Source organism: Thunnus maccoyii, chromosome 13 (assembly GCF_910596095.1).
Source record: "Thunnus maccoyii chromosome 13, fThuMac1.1, whole genome shotgun sequence".
Lineage (NCBI taxonomy): Eukaryota > Metazoa > Chordata > Actinopteri > Scombriformes > Scombridae > Thunnus > Thunnus maccoyii.
The window spans coordinates 17466431-17487355 of NC_056545.1; the positions used below are offsets into that span (position 1 = coordinate 17466431).

At 41.4% G+C, this 20925-nt stretch overlaps 1 protein-coding gene across 1 annotated transcript in view; it reads right to left on the minus strand.

Annotated features, from left to right (window-relative positions):
* Positions 1 to 2446: 2446 nt before the first annotated feature.
* The window catches only part of LOC121910219 (protocadherin-16-like), an 87089-nt gene continuing 68610 nt past the window's right edge, over positions 2447 to 20925 (minus strand). Inside the window, exons 9-29 of the mRNA XM_042431312.1 lie at positions 20568 to 20755; positions 20087 to 20183; positions 19777 to 19934; positions 17588 to 18028; positions 17137 to 17432; positions 16845 to 16960; positions 14363 to 14602; positions 13654 to 13779; positions 13339 to 13548; positions 12556 to 12812; positions 12127 to 12333; positions 11586 to 11982; positions 11359 to 11472; positions 10958 to 11169; positions 10670 to 10821; positions 10076 to 10206; positions 9554 to 9840; positions 8720 to 8861; positions 8382 to 8553; positions 7887 to 8296; positions 2447 to 7770 (exon numbers count right to left, since the gene is read on the minus strand). Of these exons, the coding sequence (XP_042287246.1) occupies positions 5723 to 7770; positions 7887 to 8296; positions 8382 to 8553; positions 8720 to 8861; positions 9554 to 9840; positions 10076 to 10206; positions 10670 to 10821; positions 10958 to 11169; positions 11359 to 11472; positions 11586 to 11982; positions 12127 to 12333; positions 12556 to 12812; positions 13339 to 13548; positions 13654 to 13779; positions 14363 to 14602; positions 16845 to 16960; positions 17137 to 17432; positions 17588 to 18028; positions 19777 to 19934; positions 20087 to 20183; positions 20568 to 20755 (6401 nt within the window). The 3' untranslated portion in view covers positions 2447 to 5722. The remainder of the gene's footprint in view (positions 7771 to 7886; positions 8297 to 8381; positions 8554 to 8719; positions 8862 to 9553; positions 9841 to 10075; positions 10207 to 10669; positions 10822 to 10957; positions 11170 to 11358; positions 11473 to 11585; positions 11983 to 12126; positions 12334 to 12555; positions 12813 to 13338; positions 13549 to 13653; positions 13780 to 14362; positions 14603 to 16844; positions 16961 to 17136; positions 17433 to 17587; positions 18029 to 19776; positions 19935 to 20086; positions 20184 to 20567; positions 20756 to 20925) is intronic.

Sequence of the window (20925 nt, forward strand, 5' to 3'; positions counted from 1 at the left end):
AACATATCAAACCCGCCCAATATTAGATAAATGAGTGTGATTGGCCCAGCCCGGGCCAGGTCGGCTGGAAATCTGTCTGAACGGGAGGGGGGCCAGACGCATCTGCCAGAGCTAATAAAACATGAGCTTGCAGATTCGTCTGGTTCCCAGGCTAAGAGATAACATTAACACAACATAATATTTTATTTGATTATATATATTTTAAGATATACCTACAGTACCAGTCAAAAATATATGTGCTTGTGACTTTTTTTGATGAAATAAGAGAACAGGTATTAGCCATGTCCTCATGCATGCCAGATTTATTCAGTTTCTATTGAGGCATGTGGAGAATAAAGTTAATGAGTAAGAAACACATATGAAAACACAAACATGTAGTGGAGTGGAATCCAATACTATATGCCTTACCATCAGTGTAACTGCTAACCTGACATTGGCTTGACTTCTCTCATTTTTCAATATACTTTTTAAAGTGTGTAAATTAGTTTATATCAAGTTACAATACAACATTAACCAGCCATCCAAGATAAGCTCTAGAAGAATTAAAATAAAAAACAGACTTTAGTTTAAAAAGCAACCGGCATTTTTTTTTTTTTCATTAGTGATAAATCCATATTAATGAAATTTAAGCATCATGGGGATCCTCCAGGCAAAATTATTAATATATGTCAGATGTTTTCATCCTTTTTCTCACAATAACATCAAACACACACACAATATGGCTATTGCACAATATGGCATTTGGGTCTTATTTTAACAACAGTTTTTCATTAATGTCTCTTAATGGAAATTTTACTTTTTCTCAGACAAACAGCAGTTGCTGCAGGACTTCAAGAACAGTTAAAAGTTACAATACAGATTGTTGTACTTTGAGAGCAGTTCCTATGTGTGTTCTTTTTTTTCTTTGTTCGTCTTTGTTCATTTTCTCTTGCTCTCTCTCTCTCTCTCTCTGTGCACTGACCTACATTCATGAATACTGTATGTACTGGTGCAGTGCATCAGGTATCTTTCACTAATATATGGTATATAATACTTCATACTTCACAGCTGCATGCATATTTTGTGTTTTAGTAGCTGCACATTTATGTGCACATACTCATTCATCACTTAATGAAGCTGAACTGATCAAAGTCAGAATGAAAAGCACCTGGATACTAACTACAACGTGGGCCAAGTCTAATACGATGTTTACAGGCTTGATTCCCAGAGAGTGCAGCTGCAGATTGCTCCAGTCAGCTGGAAAGAAAACATGGTCTTCAACATACTGTGCTTACTTGGAATGCTTATTTCAAGACTGACATTTGTGGGGAACAAGATTTATCAAAGTGCATAATTGTGTTTCTACAAAGCCTTCACTTCTACTCCAAAGCTCTCGTGATGACTTTTACAATCAAACTGAATTCCAAAAACTATCAATGCAAGTGATCCTTTCTTAACAATCAAGGGTTGCATTAAAAAACAATGTGTGTATATACTCATGTGCAATTGTGAAATTGTGAGTGAAACTGTTAACTGTAGTTGTGCATTAAACTCTGGATATTTATTGAAGGATTAATGGTATATGTTTTTGTTTTAGCATGTCTTAACTGTGTTAAATCTCTTTAGTTAAATTGGCTGAAATTGTCCTAATAGGCCATTTCAAATGTTAGCTTTCTCTGATCCTATATCAAATATACTAAATTAGTAAGGGTAAAGATGGATAGTGAGTATACTGGGTGCACCTTTTGATAAATTAATCTTTTCATTGATAACACATTCATTTCAAGGTTCAAAAGCACTGTTTTAGTTGTTGGTGATTATTAATTTAACACATGACATATGGGATTTGTGACTGTACCGTGCCTTTCTAACACATATCACAATTCTTTGTAATAACACACAGACACACAAACACAAATATTATACTATGGTTTCATATTGGGCTTACACCTTCTCCATGGAATAGAGGTCTGCTCGAGAAAGATTTCTCCCAGATTTTGTAGCTAAAAAACCTGCCAAGTATGTGCCTGCAGGAGCTGGATCCCAGCCAATGTCAGCTGGGGAGATTGTTGTGGGCCATGTGTGTCACTGTGTGTAGCAGCCCCCATTTATGTGTGCGCTAGTGATTATTTGGAGTTGTGCGAAGCTAGTGTGGGAGCAGGCTGCAAAAGCAGTGTTGGGATAACAGGCTATAAACACAGCTGTGTGTTGAGGTGAACCTGTAAGTGGGGGCAACAAGCTTTTTTTTTTTTTTGCAGACCAGACTATAGTTTAGAGATAGTATCTTTGTAAATTCGCCAGCTGAGCTAGAACTGTCTGTATAATAAAGACTTAATATATATATGTCAAATGATCCTGTGAATTCATACAATTGTAGCTCATATGACTGCTAATATTCAAAATATAAATAACACAACAGTATGTCAACATTCAAATACAGTTAGTTTGTATTTCAAATATGCAATTCATCATCACCTCTCATTTCACAAGAAATTTTGCATGTCTCACTTGTACCACAGGAGCTTCTGTCTCTGGCTCTGTCTTTTGCAGCTTGTCAAAATCCATGTTTCTGTACATAACAATAACACAGTAACACTGCATGGCTGTGTGTGATGACCAAATGAGGCAGAAATCCCCAGCAGCTATGCAAACATGTCTGTGCTCCATATGAAATAAACATTTTGCAATTATTCAGCTACATCAACATCTTATGCCTTTATATGAGCTGGAAGAACTGAATCCAGCTTTGACTGGATCTTGGCTGAGGTTTGGGTGGTACCACTAAGGATTGACGTTACCTTGTTAAAGAAAAATACTTAAAATACTTTTGTTTGGTGAGAATTTTTCAGCTTGGGAAATCACAATTTGATGTAACATTTTATGGGATATAAAAGTGAAATCAAATGTCATAACTGTATACTGATTTATTGGTATATCTGTGATATTGAGTATTCACATTTTGTCAAGTGTGCAGTCTATTTGGTGTCATTCTGTAATGTCATCATAAAACAGATTTTTGTTATGGTTGTATTTTACTGATATATTTTATATATCATTGTGATACATGCATCTCTTCATTGTCCACCTAGAAAATTATTAATTGTGTGTTATGTCCTCCTTATATGTTGTGGTGCTGATAATGTGTACTGAACGTGTTTTCCATGCCGTACATAAAACAAATTTCACTAACCCTGGTCGAATGGCCATCAGAACTGAAGTAAACATACCTTTTTTTTTCTTTTTTTTTTACACTTTTATGTCTTGGTTTTTAACATCTAGGAACCATGTTGGAAATCAGTGTTCTCAGCTTCTTAGCCTTTTGATTCAAAATGTGATTCATAATATGCAATTCAACTAGATTCATCACATTAAAAAAACAAACAAAAAACCCAACATAAAAACGATACTGTCAATATGTGGTTATACTGTATGTAGAGCTACTGTTTTCTTTTATCTACTGGGGAATATCTGCTGTTTTTGAAGGACAGATGGTGACCATAATGAAAATACGGCTCTGTCTCCTGGCCCTCTGTTCTCATAAGGTCCACTGAGATTCTGCCCAAAGCCAAGATTGCCCCTCCCTTTTAGTAATAACCTTCTCCTAAATGACTGAATATAACTCCATTTATTCACAGTTACCATGCACAGCCCATATAAACTGGGACACTGTTGAACTTTAATTACTTTTCAGTTCTTCCATCCAAGTCTGAAAAAGATGAAGTCTGACTCCAGTTTGTCAAAAGAGATCAGTAGGAATTTATTTGCTTTAAATACATGTACAGCTCTTTTTTGCTGCCATTGCTCCAATGATCAGTCACTGGCAGTCATCTCAAACTGAATTCCAAATGGAGGTCCTCCAACACGAAAATGTTTCTAAGACAGCATGATTGTGAGTTGAGAGCATGTTGTGCTGGAGTTAGGCTCATGGCATGTGTAGCTTTTTGCTGAACCAGTGCCAGCTTTGCATGAGGCGATTTGTAGGGTTATGTTGAACAAAGAACAGAGGTAGAAGCCATCTCTTGAAAACAAGAGGACATCCAATCACTGCAGCTACCCCAAAAAATTAAAAACAGGCCGTAAGAATAAATACATATGGAAGAATGAAGAAGACACTGAAAGCCTTTTGCCTCTTGTTACACTAGCAGATTGCTAAAAGTGGATCTGAACAATGAGAGAAAAGAGAGTAGGTACAGATGATGAGTTTAACACATTGAACCTGAAAACACCTCATCATGTCGGTGACAATCTCGATGTGTGAATCATAGAAATATAATGTATGGAACAGAGAGGTAACATGGAAAATAAATACTGTACTGGTTGCTAAATCCTTGTACATTCATCAGGGCTGATGCATTTAGGCTTTTGCTCCCCACTTGTCTGGCTCATGTGCTACATTCGCCAAGTTATGCCACTTTCCTATGAGAATCCCAGCCTTTTTGTTGCATGATATTTCCCTTGTGCTGAGATGAACAACTTCACAGTAAAATGCATTTAAGTTAATGACAGATGTAGAAGACTGTAGGAAGCACTTTTCTTTCAAAGACACAGAGGTGACCAGCAAATTGAGTTGTCCCTGAATAACAAAGGGAGTGTGTTGTTGCGCATAACTGCACGCCACAACAGAGTGCTGAACTGCTGGAGAAGCAGGCATTCAGATTGATCACAGGTTTTCATCCAGTTGCTGTTTTGAATTTGGGATGATCTACAATTTGACAAAAAAAAGAAAACTTTTAAGGTAACAACACAGCATAGTGTGAGCTGCACTTGGTTTCCTACTGTCGAAATGTGGCAGCAAGTCCTCTTTTCATATAAATAATGCTAAAAACACAAAAGTCTCCCTCTCACTCACATAAGAACTGTCACAAGAGTCTCTAAAAACCTAGGAGACACATACATACAGTACATAGCGTAGCCTGCATACATACAAATATACATATATGCAAATACACAAACACAATAACCTCTCCATGTGGAATAATGGCATTTCTGGGTCTGAAATCATAATTTTATATAAAAATATATAAAAATAAAAGAAATCATAAGATGTGTCATCTGAATTGGTGAGAAAAACAATAATCTCCATTGCTGTTCCACTGTGTGATGCATTGGCAATTCAATGAACCAAAGTCTTAGTGAACACACACAAGTGTAGTCTGTCATGGGATTCACACACATGTCCAGAGGCCATTTTAAAAGCAGCCACTAGATGAGTTTAATACTGGAGTGTAAAAATGTCCACAGACACAAAGAGAGGAACAAGGTCCTTAGCTCTCTGGCCAGCCAGCGAGGTAACATGAGAACTACACATTTATCTATCTACACACTAAGGGATCTCTGACTGAAGGGCCTCATAAGTGCACACCTTTTCACCTTCATCAGTTCATCGAGACCTGCGTCACTGTGGACATGGGGGGGTGGGCTGGTCCTGTCAACCCAGGCACATGTTCCACCTTTGTGTATTAATACAACACCGGCGACCAATGGAAGTTCTTTAAAGAATGCAAATAATCTACCAGGAGAAGATTAAGAACGTCTTTATGGGTGTGTTTATTGTCCAAACAAATGTCAGTATTTGGACCTTCATTCTTACGATAAAACCATAATTTTTGAGAATGACAGTACAACTGACACCTCCACTTGCTTTCTTTCGTTCCATGAAAAAGAACAGCGAAAGTGTTCTGTCATGCTTTGTTCAGGTTGTCTGTCTTACAGTTCTTCCTTAAATAGTTTTCTAATTTTGACATCATATTCTCATCTCATGATCCGGACTCTGGTCCAGTGAGGGCTCCCTGGTGCTGATCATGGATGCTGAGGGCCCTTGGTTGACTCCAAAGGGAGAAACAGCTGGAGATCGAGCTGCCAGCGGAGACAGAGAAGGAGAGAAGCTGGGGGACATTGCTGCTGATGAAATGGAGCCCTCATGACTGATAGGAGACCTGCGGAGTGAGGCCAAGTGGGGGAATGTCCGTCCTATCACAGGGACCTTGGGGGGAACTGACATGGCTCCTGGGTGGGCCACTGATGTGATGAGGGGGGGAGGGTCAATTCTAGGTTTGGGATCCATTTTGGGCTTGGGCTGGAAGGGCTGGCGAGGGTTCTGGTTCTGCTGGGCTGTTTCATCTTTCAGCCTTGCAATCTCTGTGAAGACATTAGCCAGAGGCTGGAACTGAGGGCACCAGTTCAGCAGGTAATCCCAGTTATAGCTTCCACGAAGCTCCTCATCACTGGCAACAATAGCTGTGAGGGAACCATCCACTGAAGGTTTACCATCCTCAGGGAAGGCGTAATCTTTGGGGAGGGAAATGTTGAGGCCACGGCCTACTCCCAGGTACCCACCTCCCTCGTCCCTGTAGACTGGGAGCTGGCCAGAGAGCAAAGTCCCACTGAGACTGCCTCCCAGTTTCTTTCCTTTGAACCAGGTACTGCCCTCCAAAGCTGCAGGCTCACAGGAGATATCAGAGAGCTGGTCAGCATCCTGTTGAATGCCAGAGTCTGGCCCCCTGGCTGAGATGTGCTCCTGCATGGATGAAGTGATGGAGGCAACACGGGGGTATTCGTTTATCATCCTGATTTCATCATCCTCCGCAGCCTCAGCTGATCCTCTTCCACTGGAGTGAGAAGGATCCAGAGAGCCTCCTCTTGTGTAGGGACCCCCACCTGCCCCACCCTGATCTCCAGCATAGCCTGGCAAAGCCTGGTGGTAGATCCTCTCACCCCCTGGTCCTGGGTTGCATTCATCCAATTTCTGCAGAGCAGTTCCCGAGGCAACAGTTCTGTTTCCTGTATCCTGGCCTTTCTTCCTCCTGCGTGACTTGACTAGGAACACCACGACGGCCATGACCACAAGCAATACAATGACACCAAGGGACACGGCAATGATGCTAATCAGCAGAACGTTGACGTCAGGGGCCAGACCAAAGTTGGTGTTGGTGACATCAATGGAGACCTGGGCTGTGGTGGTGCGAGATGTATCCAGAGGACTGTGAGCTTTCACATCCAGGGTCATCAGTCTGGCCTCCCGTTTGTTCCGACCAGACCCGCTGCTACTACTACTACCAGAACTGTCCAACTTGAGGTAAACTACTCCAGTTGTTTTGTTTACATCAAAGTATGGAGAGCTGTCAGGAAGAGAATAGAGAACAATACCATCCACACCTTCATCCTCATCTTTTGCGTGGACCTGGCCGATGCTCTGGCCTTTTTTGGCTCCCTCTGGAACTTCAAAGGAGAAATCAGAGGATGTGAAGAGCGGGTCATACTCATCCTCACCTGTGACAAACACCTGTACAGTCACAGTGGCTGAGTGGTTTCCTGAATCTACTGCCAATGCTACAAAGTTAAAGGAATTGATCTTCTCAAAGTCAAAGGGAATTCTGCTTCTGATTTCTCCAGAGTTCTGGTCCACAGCAAAGCTGTCTTTTCCCACCCCAGACCGCTCCACCATGTAGTACTTCAGCTGGCCAAAGACGCCTGTGTCGTGGTCTATGGCATGGAGAACAGTCACCGCTGAATTGGCTGGTTGGTTTTCTCTGATACTAGCTGTCAAGATTTCCACAGGGAAGAAAGGATGATTGTCATTCACATCTTTGACCTCCACAATGACTGGAGCTAGTGCGAAGTGACCCTGTCCATCTGTAGCCTGGATGATGACAGTGTGAGTGGACTGGTGCTCACGGTCAAGTGCTTGCTGAAGCCGCAAGGCTCCAGTCCATTGGTCCATAGTAAATAAGTTAACCTCATCACCAGAGCTGATAGTGTACTGGACCTCAGCATTGGGAGTTGAATCGGGGTCTGGAAAGAAGACAACAACAGAGTACAATGAATACATTTAGAGACAAAGTAAGAAATACTGAGAAAAGGAGAGAAACAGAGAGATAACTGGCCAAAAATAGAAGACTTTTGCCCACCTGTGGCAGTCAGTCGTATGATCTCAGTCCCAGCAGCAGCTCCCTCACTCAGTGACACAGAGTATTCTGCTCTGCTGAATACTGGAGGGTTATCATTCACATCACCAATGGTAATCACTGCAGCAACATTAGAGCTCCTCTGGGGCACACCACGGTCTGACACTACCACAGTGAGGTTGTAAAGTGGCTTGATTTCAAAGTCAAGGGCCTCAGCCAACAGTAGTGTCCCGACAGTTTGGAAGCCTCGCCCCTCAAGGAACCGCACACTGCTTTCAATCTGGAATGCATTCCCTTCATTTCCGTTGGCAATAGCAAAGTCAAAGCCGCAGTTTTCTCGAGAGAGGTCACTGTCAAAGGCCTCAAAAGTCAGAACTGTTGATCCTGGGATGGTGTCCTCAGAAACGGTAGCCCTGCAGACAGAGAACATTACGTATGTAACAACAGGTATTGATGTTACACCATGATAGATTAAGAATCTAATGAATGTAGACTGACCTATACTCTGATTGGTGGAACACAGGAGCGTTGTCATTGATGTCAGAGATTTGAACCTGGACAGTAGTGAGGGAGGAGAGTGAAGGTGAGCCTCCATCACGAGCTTCAATGACAATACTGACTGATGGACGTTCAGGGTCAAACTCAGCTCTGTGATTGATGAACAGGGTTCCTTGATACGGAGAGAAATGAGAAGTTACTTCAAGGTTGCTTTGCAAGTTACTTTCAAAATTATACACTAATTATGATATTATTATATTATATTATTTCATATTATTGAAACTGTAAACTGATGTAGTCAGTTAAAATTTGTCACAAAGGAAGCCAAGATTGTCTACCATTGTTGGGGTCAATGTAGAAACCCTCCTGAGTTGATGACATCACTTTGTAGCTGATCTTCCCATTCTCTCCTGAGTCCCTGTCGGTTGCTGTTACCGTGACAACTGCACTCCCCGGCGGCGTGTGCTCAGGCAGAGTTACCTGGGGTGAAAAAATATTAATAACAACACTTAAGCATCAGGGTAAAAGTAACATATAAGCCAACAACTGAACACATAAATACTGTAATAAACTCAAAAAGGGGAAAATTGCATTTTATATCATAGTTCCTGTTTTTCCTGAGTTTGTGCTAATGTTGAGGTCATTTCCTTAGACAGAGTAATAAATATTATATTGGCTCATCTCTGCAACCTTTCTCCAATGAATATTAGGCAGTTAACTTTTATCACCCCCACTGTGTGCATGTTGGGAATGTACATATGTGTGTTTTATAGTATGTGTACTGTACATGTTTACAAATGCAGTTTCTTTTTCTTTTATGAAGAAATAGTAAACCTAAGAGCAATAATTTCTGAAGTGCATTTAAACCCTTATCAAATTTTATGAGGCGTTGAGACATCAGAAATTTAAACAAACATATTCAATATTAATATTCATTTCAATATAACACTATTAATAATTTCTTCAACAATGCATTTCCTCACGTCGCAAGAAGTCAAATACTCATGGATAGGAATAATTGTCAAGCCACTATATGAGCTGTATGATTTTGTGGGAAACAGTAAGCAATTGAAGTCCGCAATTGTAACAATCATGTTTTACCATGAGCATACTTCAAGTTGATAAATAAAAAAAAAAAAAAGAAAATCAACTTAATTTAGGGGCAATCCTACCTGATAGAGATCATGGGTGAATGTAGGTGCATTGTCATTAACATCCTCCACCAATATGGTAATGTTAGCCTCAGTTTGGTGCTGGCTGTCTGTGGCTCTGACAGTCAGGGTGTACCAGGTCTTCTCCTCAAAGTCTAGAGGGGCAGTGAGGGACACACCTCCGCTGTAGCGGTGAATCCCAAACTTGCCTAAGGCTGTTGGGTCCAGCTGCAAGGAGTAGGAGAGGGCAGGACTGGAGTCGACATCGTTACCCGTCACAAGAGTGATCTCTGTGCCGATCAGAGTATCTGATAGAAAGAGAATGAACAGAAACCTGTTAGTTGCAATTACCTTTGTGTGGGCAAATATTTTTTGTAGTTGTTATACTTCTACCATGATGAACAACTAAACATATTTAGGCTTGCACATGGTTTGTCTGGTCAAAAGCATTTGTTTTGTAAATTTAATGAATTTTCTATAAACTTGCTGCATACGATACATAACAAGAAAACGAAAAAAATCCTGTATATTAAAAGCACTTACTCTCTGGGATACGAACTTCCTGGGGCAAGGGAATAGTGGGACTGTTGTCATTCTGGTCCACAATGATTACTGTCAATGTAGCCGAACCAGCCAATCGAGGACTTCCTCTATCAGTTGCTGTAACTACTAGCCTGTGGGTGGGCAGGAAAAAAAAAAGTTTTCAGGTCATGCTACTTTTAGAAAGAAAATACGTCATTTTACTTTTTTACCTTTGGTCACACATTCTCACATTGTTACAAAAGAAACACACAAAAAGTTATGAAAATGTTGTAGTGAATAGCAGTTGATTTACAGAGTTTGAAATTGCTTTGCTATGTGATACATCTGGCATGCAGATATGGGATTGTACTGGTGCTTGTATCGTCAGCAAACTGTCAGCTTCCTCACCAGCTATCTAAACACAAACTAGGTGAGTGAATATGATTCATGATGTGTTTTTCTTCATACATATTTACCTGCATGTAATGGTCTTTTTCTGTACACCGCCATGCAGTGGCTCAAACAGTTATTATGAGCTAAATATATATCAATCCACAAAACATGCACATTAAAAGCCTCTTGGTGAGTTTTATTCAACCGCAGATCTGTTCTCACTTGGTCTGGGTAAAGATCTCACGGTCCATGATGGCTGCTGTGGTGATGCTTCCTGTCATCGGGTCGATCTTGAACAGGCCGCTCATTCCTGATGACTGGATGGAGTAGGTCACCTGACCATTTTGGCCCTGGTCCACATCCTCAGCCACCACCTGGGAGTAGGTGGAGGGGAGAGAAGAAACAGTGAGAAGGATGAGGATTTATTTTTAACCTTAGCGAATCTCCAGTAGACCAAAAACCTGTATGACTTTGTATTGTTTATTGTGCAGTTTCCATATTTGGAAGCACCTGTATGATAGGCATTTCATATCCCTGTGCTTCTCTCATGTAGGCCACATAATTCTGCAGCTGGAAGCGAGGAAGGTTGTCATTGACATCTTGCAGAATCAAGTTGATAGCCATGAAAGACGTGGAGGACACAGTTTCAGCCTTCACTACTAGACGGAGTCTGGGGGTGTCTTCAAAGTCCAGCCCAAAGGAGCTCTGCACCCAGATTTCACCTGGCAGACAGATGAAGAAAGATGAGATTGGAAATATAGGAGCAGGAGATTATTAAATGAGGGATTGATCTACTATGGATGTTTGTATGTGCTGTTTTTTTTATCCTGTTAACAATCTGTAAGTCAAACCTGAATTCACATCTTGTGGGACATCACTTAAAAAACATTGTGAGTTATTGTGAATTTCACCTGTTGAGGAACTGATGCTGAAGGCCTGCTTTCTGTTCCCACTGAAGAGACTGTAGCTGATACCCTTACGTGTGCCATCTGGGTGTTGAGCCTGAGTCTGAGCCACAGCTGTGCCTGAATTGTGGAAGAAGAGCAGAGAAAATCATTCCTTACAATGACAGCAGAGAAATCCTCAAAGCAGAGAGATGATTACTGTAATCCCTAATAGTACTGTATTAATGTCTGACCTTTTTCAGCATTCTCCTGTATACTGACATCTCTAGCATTCCTAGAGAAGCGGATGCCGTTGTACTCCACCTCCTTCACGTATATCACCACCACCCCCTGTGCAGACTGGGCTGGGCTGCCCTGGTCCATGGCCTCCACAATCAGCGTCCTCTGAGCCTGGGTCAGATCTCCAATTGGCTCAGTGGCCTGTATCTCCCCAGTCAGGGAATTGATGCTGAAGCCCTTCACTGGGGTGGCAAAACGGTAAAACACAGAGCCATTAGCTCCAAAGTCCTTGTCCTCAGCCTTCATGGTGGCCAGAACCCGCTGGGATCGCCTGCTGGACACTTCGATGATCAACGGATCCTGGATGAAGAAGGGAGTGTTGTCGTTCACATCTAGGATAGTGACTGTCACCTGGAGAGGAGAGTTCGCAGATGGGTTAAGAGCAAAAGTTATTGTAATCATTGTAAAAAATGACTATTCAAAGAAACCTCCTATATTCAACATGTGAATCATAAATTCAAGGCTTTTTTCAAACATCAGTTGACCCTCATTTACCTGAGCAGAGGTGTTTCTGGGTGCAGCAGGTGAAAGGTCAACAGCAAACACGTGGAAGCTGTATGACGCTGATTTTTCCCGGTCCAGAGGTGCCGATGTGGTAATACGACCAGTGTTCTCATCCACAGAGAATGCTCCGTGCGCCTCTTGGCTGAGGAAATACAGAACCTTCCCATTCTGATTCTCATCAGCATCTGTGGCTGTCACCTGGAAATAGATCCATACATGTTTATGATTAAATCATGATTTTGTTTTAAAAAAAGTGAGAAACATGTCAAGCGACATGATTGTACAAAATTAAAACAAAATAAGATGTTCTTCAAGGATAGCAGGTTAAGTAACAAGTTATTGATTTAAGGTTATCCTATACAACAGTTGTACATGTGGGATGGGAAATTCCTGATAATCTTAGTTCCAATTTCTGCTTACCTTCAGAACTTGGGACCCCTCTGCAGCATCCTCTGACACATCCACAGAGTAGCTGCTGCTGCTGAAAACAGGGCTGTTGTCATTGACATCTAGCACTTTGACTTCCACTGTGACAGTACTGCTGAGAGCCGGGCTGCCTCGGTCCGTGGCTACCACCTCCAGAGTATATTTAGCCCTTGTCTCCTTGTCCAGGCCGCGTGAGGTGGACAGTGCTCCTGTGCTGGCGTCAAGATGGAAATCTCCATCGGGGTCCCCAGCTGGATTGAAGCCGTTCATCAGGCAGAAGAAAGAAAAATCTTTAAAAACTCATGAGTCCACTGTGTATTGAAAGTAAGCGAGAAAGGGGAACATCAGTGCCAACTCTGCACTTAAGTCTGAATGTGCTCCAGAGAGGTAGATGGAATGTACTACTTTTTAAATAAGACAAAATAATGTCAGGAGCGAGACTGGGATCAATGCTGAATGTCTACTTCTACGGCCAAATCTATTCGTCCAAACTGTCAGTACAACTTCAGATGACTTGATAGTTACTTTGAGTGTGCATATTGGCAATAATAAATTCACTATACACACCTGGGTGTCAGCTGTAATAATCTGTCAACAACCTGTAAATTTAAACTTGACCATTTCAATTACAAAAATCCATTCTCTTTCCAAGGATATTGTTATTTTCACAGCAGAAACACACTGAAACAGCAATTATAGCAATTGTGGTGAACGAAATTGCTCTTTTAAATCCATTCTAATGAAATATTTGGGTTAGACACACAACGCTGTTCTCACCAGTGATCCTGTACTCCAGCTCTCCACCAGGACCTGAGTCAGGGTCCGTGGCCTTGAGAAAGCAGAGCTCTACAGGGGCCTGGTTCTCCGGCACCTCCAGTCCATACCACGGCTTTGCAAAGACCGGAGCGTTGTCGTTCACATCTTGCACCTCCACACGGACAACAGCCTTGGCAAAGTTAGGAGGCAACCCTCCATCCCTTGCGTACACTGGCAAGAGATGAAATTGTCACGCTGATGAGATATATAGATGGATGTTTTATCTGTTCATAAACTGAAGAAAAACCTTGTGTAAGACAGCGGATATAGTAATACCAGTGAGTGTGTAGTGGTCTTGCAGCTCTTTGTCCAGTTCCTTGGTGGTGGTGATGACTCCTGTCACGGGGTTGATGATGAAACCTTCTTCTGTCACACCACCATATGTCACTTGGCCATTAGAACCTGCATTGAAACACAATACAGACATGAATAACAATAAAAGTCTGGGCACACAAAACAAGCAATAAAGCTAATAGGCTACATCCAATGTAATAAGGCAGTACTTTAATTTTAAACAAGGCTATCAAGTCCTAATGAAAGTTCCAGAAATACAAAACTCTGGATGGTGGCTGTGACAACACATTTTCATTAGAAGCTGAATTTGTGGTGTACTATTAAAGTGATTTGGTTTCTGAAAACCATTTACATCTCTGTATTGCTTCTTACTGAAGTCATATGTTTATTACCTCTACTGTTTTATTAATTCTCCCTGCTGTGAATTTTGAAAAATTTCTTCTTTTGATGCTGTCTATAATCTTGAATTCCTACATTTATTAAACAAAACAAAACAAAAACAAAAACAAAAACAAAAACAAAAAACAACAAAAACAAAACAAAACAAAACAAACAAACAAACAAACAAACAAACAAAAAAAATATATATATATACATACACACACACACATTTTGAATCAGTCTTTTTGCACCTATAGTTATGTAGTCCCCATGTCCAGTGAGTAATGAATTTACACATATTTAAACCAACCTTGGTCTCGGTCAGTGGCAGTAACTGTAAGCACTGTGGTTCCTGGTCCTTGGTTTTCCATCACCTGGGTCTCAAACTCTGCTCGCTGGAACACTGGAGCTTCATCATTCACATCAATCACCTGCACACACAGCACCTGTGAGGTGGAAAGCTGAGGTATCCCATGATCCTCTGCTATAATGGTCAGATTGAAGACTTCCTGTTCCTCTCGGTCTAAGGCTTTAAGGATGGAGAGCGAGCCTACAGGAGAGAAAAAGATTCAGTGAGCAGTGAAGGATACCTTTCTAAAACCTTCCTAGATTATTTCAGTTAAAAATCCACTTATTTGGTCTTGAAATGTGTGTGTTTGTATCCAAGTGTGTGTGTGTATTTTAGATTATTTTTGAGAACATGTAGTTTTAGTGTACCTGAGAGAGGCAGTATTTGAATGCTTAGAGGACCAGTAAAACAAAACCTTTACAGCTTTGCTTTATGAGAGTTTCCACAGTAAGTTAAAGACCACAGTTACTTCATGCCAGCTATTCAATTCTGCCACGTTGAATGTGCATTTAAATATGAATCAGTGTACTGCAGGGCTTTATTATTGAACGTGTTTGATTATTGCAAAGCACATGTGCATGCACAAACAACCTACTACTACAACCTTGAACTATACAGTAGCTGCCAACTTGAATCAACCTATTACCTACCCTAAATCAAGGTTATAGTTTTTTCCCTTTCTCCTTACAACATTACAGTATGTGTTACCCTTTAAATCTGTAAGGCATTAACTGGTGTGTGTGTGTGTGTGTGTGTGTACGTGTGTTTTATGTGAATCGAGTTGGTTCAGATAGAGATACAGTCTGTGAATCAGACCACCACTTCTCAGGCTCTGGCTTCAGTTACTCTTCTACCTTTTATGTCTACACCCTACACCCCTGTCATCACCATGACTACAAGGAGGGTCAGCCAAAGTGAGGGAAAATATGAAATGTTTGTGTGTGTGTGTGTGTATTGTTCACAGCAATCTATAAGTTTATCTGGCATACAGTACCCGAGAGACGAACGTAATTTATATGTGCCACAACATGCCAAACACATATATTGCGTGTTGACTGAAGTTTCTGTGAGGTTTTGCAAGTTCCCATTCAGCCAAATACAGACAGATGCAAAACATTTACTGTTTCACCCTGCCCTGTAGCCAATTTAGTGTTAATGATACAGTATCAACCTTATAGTATGATAAGGGTGCTATTACTTTCTCTGGACTAACTTTACTCAAACACATGGAACTTTATTTTATTTTAATTCTACTCAAGATTTCAAGGTTTCCAAAGAAGCAAAATATGTCATACTGAATTTCAGGGTAATGGGCACGATATAATGCACAAAAAAGACAGATTTTTTTTCCATTTAATGCAATAGTGCAGCCATAAAAATGGTGTCTAGCATTTGAGTACTTTACTTTAATACATGTAATTGTCTGACATAGCTTTAGAAACAAGTAGATATAGAATATAAAATGTTATGTTCTCAAACAGCATTAATAAAATGTCTATGGATACTTGAGAAGAAATGAAGGGAAATAGAAGAAACATAGCTTTCAAGTGATTAATAAAACTAGCAGTAAAGCAGCGGTGGTGTGAAATAACAGAAAGTCCATGTTGGCAGAGCAGACATATAATTTATAAGTGGTAATCAGGCTAATGATACCCCCCATATTAGCCAGGTAGTTTGGTAAATGTCTTTGCAATACAATTCTAATCTGCTATTACAGCTATTATTAACCAAAAGCTTAACACCACATAGGCTGAGAAACAAACCAGAAGTGAAATCAACCTCTGCTAATGCACCAGACACTTGACGGTAATGAAGTAAAGACTTTCTTCCATCTGGAAGCTGCATTAAATGTGAATTCTTATGGTTCCTAATCCCATCTCAGTCACAGCTGAGCACGCCTACACCACCCAGCTCCGATGATGAAGAGATTATACATACACATATATAAGGTATCAAAGGCTGTCCACATCCCCAGCCCAAATAAAGATTGGTTCCCATGAACAACTCCATCAAGAAAAGAACACCAAAGCAATATTCAAGTGAAATATTGCTCTAAGGCACTGAAAGATCATCTAGTAAAGAAGGTTATGAGGGTTATGAGTATTTTAGCAGTTGAGAGACCTTATAGACGCAGCACTTCAGCGGGTAATTATGGCCTTCTGGAAAATTTTGTTCATCCAGGGGGCTTCCATGGGTGGGATGCTGATTATGTATCAATCATGAAACACCCCCCCAAAAAGGCCACATAGTACTTTTGCTGTGTTAAATCATTCAAAGCAGGATTGTAAACGCTAGAAATGATGTGGTTAATTTTACTCTAATCATGCCTTGATGGAGTGTAAATTGGATATTTATGGGAAATCCCCAGTCTCCCCAGACCCTATTATATTATTGTAACATTATGATATTTTTAGATGCTGTGTAACCGTAAAAATAAGCTTACCAGTATTAGGGTTCAGACTGAAGCGACCAGCACTGTTGCCTGTCTGGATTCTGTATGACACCCTGCCATTTTCTCCTTCATCTTCATCTCGAGCCATCACGTACAAAATCACAAAGCTGTCAATAAAAATAGAAAAATAACAGACGTTACAAGCACTTGCTAATTTTAAAATTTACTTTAATGGGCCTCTTGGAAGTTCTTCCTTTGTGGCCTGATGGATGCCAGCTGTCTGACTGAAATGTATGTGATGGTGCCAAAAACAAACAAGCCTACTGTGAGACTTGCCACCCACCCTACAGGCTGATCCTCCATTACGCTGACCGCAGACGGAGAGCTGAAGACAGGAGCATTGTCATTTTCATCTGTCACGAACACTCGGGCAGTGACCGAACTCCAGCGCCGCTGCAAAGGATCCAATGCCTGGTCTGTGGCCCGCACCACAAGATACAGAGAGGGCGTAGACTCACAATCTAACTTCTGCCCCAGGGTCAGTACTCCAGTAATGGGGTCAAGGGCCAGGAGGTCGGGTGTGTTTGGCCAGTAGTGCTCAATGGAGTAACGTAGCTCACTGTTGGGTCCGCTGCCATCCTGAATTCATGAAAATATTGATCAAGTGAGGAAAAACATTTAAAATCATGTCTTGAATTATAGGAATAAACACATTATTTCACTGTATGCATCAAAAGAAGTATCAGAAGAAGTATCAGTTGCATCCAAAGAAGAGAATAGTCTCAGTTTCACACCTGATCCATAGCCTGGAAGGTATATATCGAAGCCCCTGGTTCTACATTCTCTGGGATCACAATGGTAATGGGGTCTTCTGTGAACTGGGGGGCATGATCGTTGCTGTCCTGCACGTTTATATCTAGCTGCACCAGGTGGCTGCTGGGAAATGCCTGGGAGAAGTCCGACACCTCGATGTTCAGCGTATACCTCGACCCCTTCTCATAGTCCAGCTCACGTACCAGGTACACATCGCCCTTTAAATGGTCCACCATGAAAGTCCCATCTCGGTCTGTTCCCCCCACTACCAGGTAGGTCACCTGGCCCTCCAGTAAAGCAGGCTCAAGCTGGTCATGTGGGCGGACGGAGCCAATGATGGAGCCCGGAGGAGCCCCTTCAACTGTGTTCAGTGTCATAGAGAGCACGTTGGGTTTGGGGCTGGACTTAGAGGATCCAAGAACCTGAAGAAAAGGAAAGTAGAGTTTAATAGGCTCATTTTGGCATTAGCTGTTACTTTCTTCACCTAATTGTGATGATTCAGCACTCAATACTAGAATAAGTCAGTGACCTTGCTTCACACAGTGAAACAAACATTTCATACATGCTATTATTTCAACCAAGCGTGGAAGAAAAGTGTCAAGGCAAGTGGGGTGCTGTGTATATTACAGGATCTGACTTCTTGTGGTATTCTGCAGACAATTCAACTATATGGCTCTCACCCCAGCCCATCCCAAAACATAGCCTTGAGCTGTAGTCTGTTTCTGTTTTGTTGTTATTACTATAATAACCCTCACAGGCATTCTCATTGTGAATGAAGACATTATGTACAATCCTTCCAGTAAATATCCTGACATTGTGGCATTCTGGCTTCAAGATGAGAGGCAGAGTTTGTGACCTATGATAAAATAATGAAGGGTGTGATGGGAAGAAAAACTGTAAATGTTCCAATTCAAATAATGTAAAGCAATTAGTGCAGCCTCCATACACCACAGTCCAGTCAGATGGGAAACAAACCTGGCAGATGCCCCCTGGCAGATGGGAAACCTGCCAGGGGGCAGATCAAAGAGCTCAGAAGACAGCAAACATAAGTAGATTTTAACAAGCTCTGGTTTCATCATCATAAAATCCATACCTGCACCATTCCTCCTTTGGTGTTACAAAGATCTGTTGCAATTTACTGCAACCTAAAAGATGATGTGGATTAATGGTGTAATTCAGCACTGCTCTTTAACTGGAAAAAAAAGTCCTACTTTTTGTTTAGTCGATTTGTACTTTTCCCTGTTGTGTCCTAATGCCTTCCTCCTATACAAGCCAGCTAGCATGTGCACTGTAGTACTTGTGGTGTACAACAATATCCCTGCATCTGATTTTACCCACAGCTATGTGAAATGTTATCTCAAAAATCATTATGTGGAAATGTTACCTCACGAAGAGTGTTTGAATGTGTCGTTACAGTGAGTGTGTCTGCTTGTGCCTGTGTATCACTGCCTGCTACCGTGTGGTGTATTCTCTTTCTCTCTGTGTGATTCAATGCAGCTGGCTCTCATCAAATCTCATCTGGGAGCATTTGATTCCAAGGTGCCTGTTTCCCCTCTGTCTAATCTCAGTGTCGCACAAGCGGGGCGCAGGCGAAATCTAAGGCAAGCACTCCCTCTGTAATTAGCATCCTTTTCCTTTCTGAAATCACATCACATAAAAACATTGAGCTCAAAGCTCCACAGTAAAAGCAAACCACCACCCTTCTCTGGCTAAATGCCTCTGTGGCGGACCGTTTTCTTTCCTGCTGTTGAATTCCTGATATTGTATGTTGATATGCAGGATTGACCCTCCCGCAGAAAGTTCAGAACAATAACTCAGTCCAGACCAGCTCCCTCCTGCAGCTCGGGGTTTCTCACCTTGGGTTTTGGTTACCCCACTAACCTTTGGAGCAGGAAACACACTAGATTTGATAGATGCTTTTGTTTGTACAGGCACAGGTTCAGTTTCTCTCCTTCTCATATTTACCTCCTTTTCCAATTTCTTTGACAGTTATACTGTTCACTTTGTGCACAGTTTGAGGAAATTACTCGCAGCAAGGAATGCAAAAGGATTGAGGTAATGTGTAGCTGTGACAGTTTCAGGTCTGGTCGCCAGATTGGCTTTTGTTTGCCATTACCAGATGCCGTGGAAATGTTTCAGAGGGGCAACAAATGTGTAAGTGTATGTTTACCTGTATCCGAAGCTGGCAGGTGGAGCTGAGGCCTGGCGTTCCATGGTCGGTAGCAGTCACACTGAAGACGTATTCGGCTCGCTCAGCCCATCTCAGAGGGGAAGCGGTGCGAAGCTCACCACTGGTCGGGTTAAGGGAGAAACGCTCTGCTCTGGAGCCTTCAGAGGAAGCATGCATATGGAGATCAGCTCAAAGTTAAGATAAGATGATAAAACACTAGAGGAATTAAACATATTTTATCAATTGTAGCTTGATTTAAGGAAGTAGATCTATCTGTAAATATAACTGTAAGATAATTTATCACACTCACCTGATAAAGAGTAGTGGATGGTGCCATTTTCTCCCTCATCTGGGTCTTTAGCTGACACTGTACCTAACACTGTCCCAGATGAAAGCCCCTCCATCACCTACAATGAAGGACAAGTGTCATATCTTATGTATATATCTTAATATTATGTGTACAGTATCCTCCTTTCATGTTTATTCCTATTCTGATCTTGTCATTTGAAACATATAAATAACTTTCAGAACTAAATTATCACTCATTTTAAAATATTTGGTGAAGAAATCATACAAGAAGGTCACAATAAACATTGCTGCTGTCATGTGAAATCTTTGCTTTGATAACAGTTTTGCTGGGATAGACTTTCTCTATGGTTTGAGGAAAGACTCTTTAAAACCCCACTGGATAAACTTCAAGCTGAAGTGAAAGTCAATCATCTTCACCTTTCAGAAGAGCTAGATCTCTTTCTGTCACAACGTGATCTATTTAAATCTTTCCGCATACTCACCTGAAGGAGCAGCTCCCTGTCTGGCCTTGCATGAATAAAAGTGGGGGCGTGGTCATTTTCATCCAGCACAGTGATATGAGCTGTGCCAGTGGCACTGCGAGGGGGCGTGCCGCCATCTTGTATCACCACAACAAGCTGGTAGCTGGACTGCTGCTCTCTGTCCAAGGCAAGGCGGGTGCTGATCTCGCCTTAAGAACAAGGGGAGAGCATAAGAAGTGAAGGCTTTAGCTTTCATTACTTGCAATAATTACAGAGTAAAAACCATGTTCATTTAACTGACAAACAGAAAATCATTAATTCCTCAGGGGAAATCATGCTTGTATTAGTGCTGCTTATGAAGTAGCTGCTAAATCAGTAA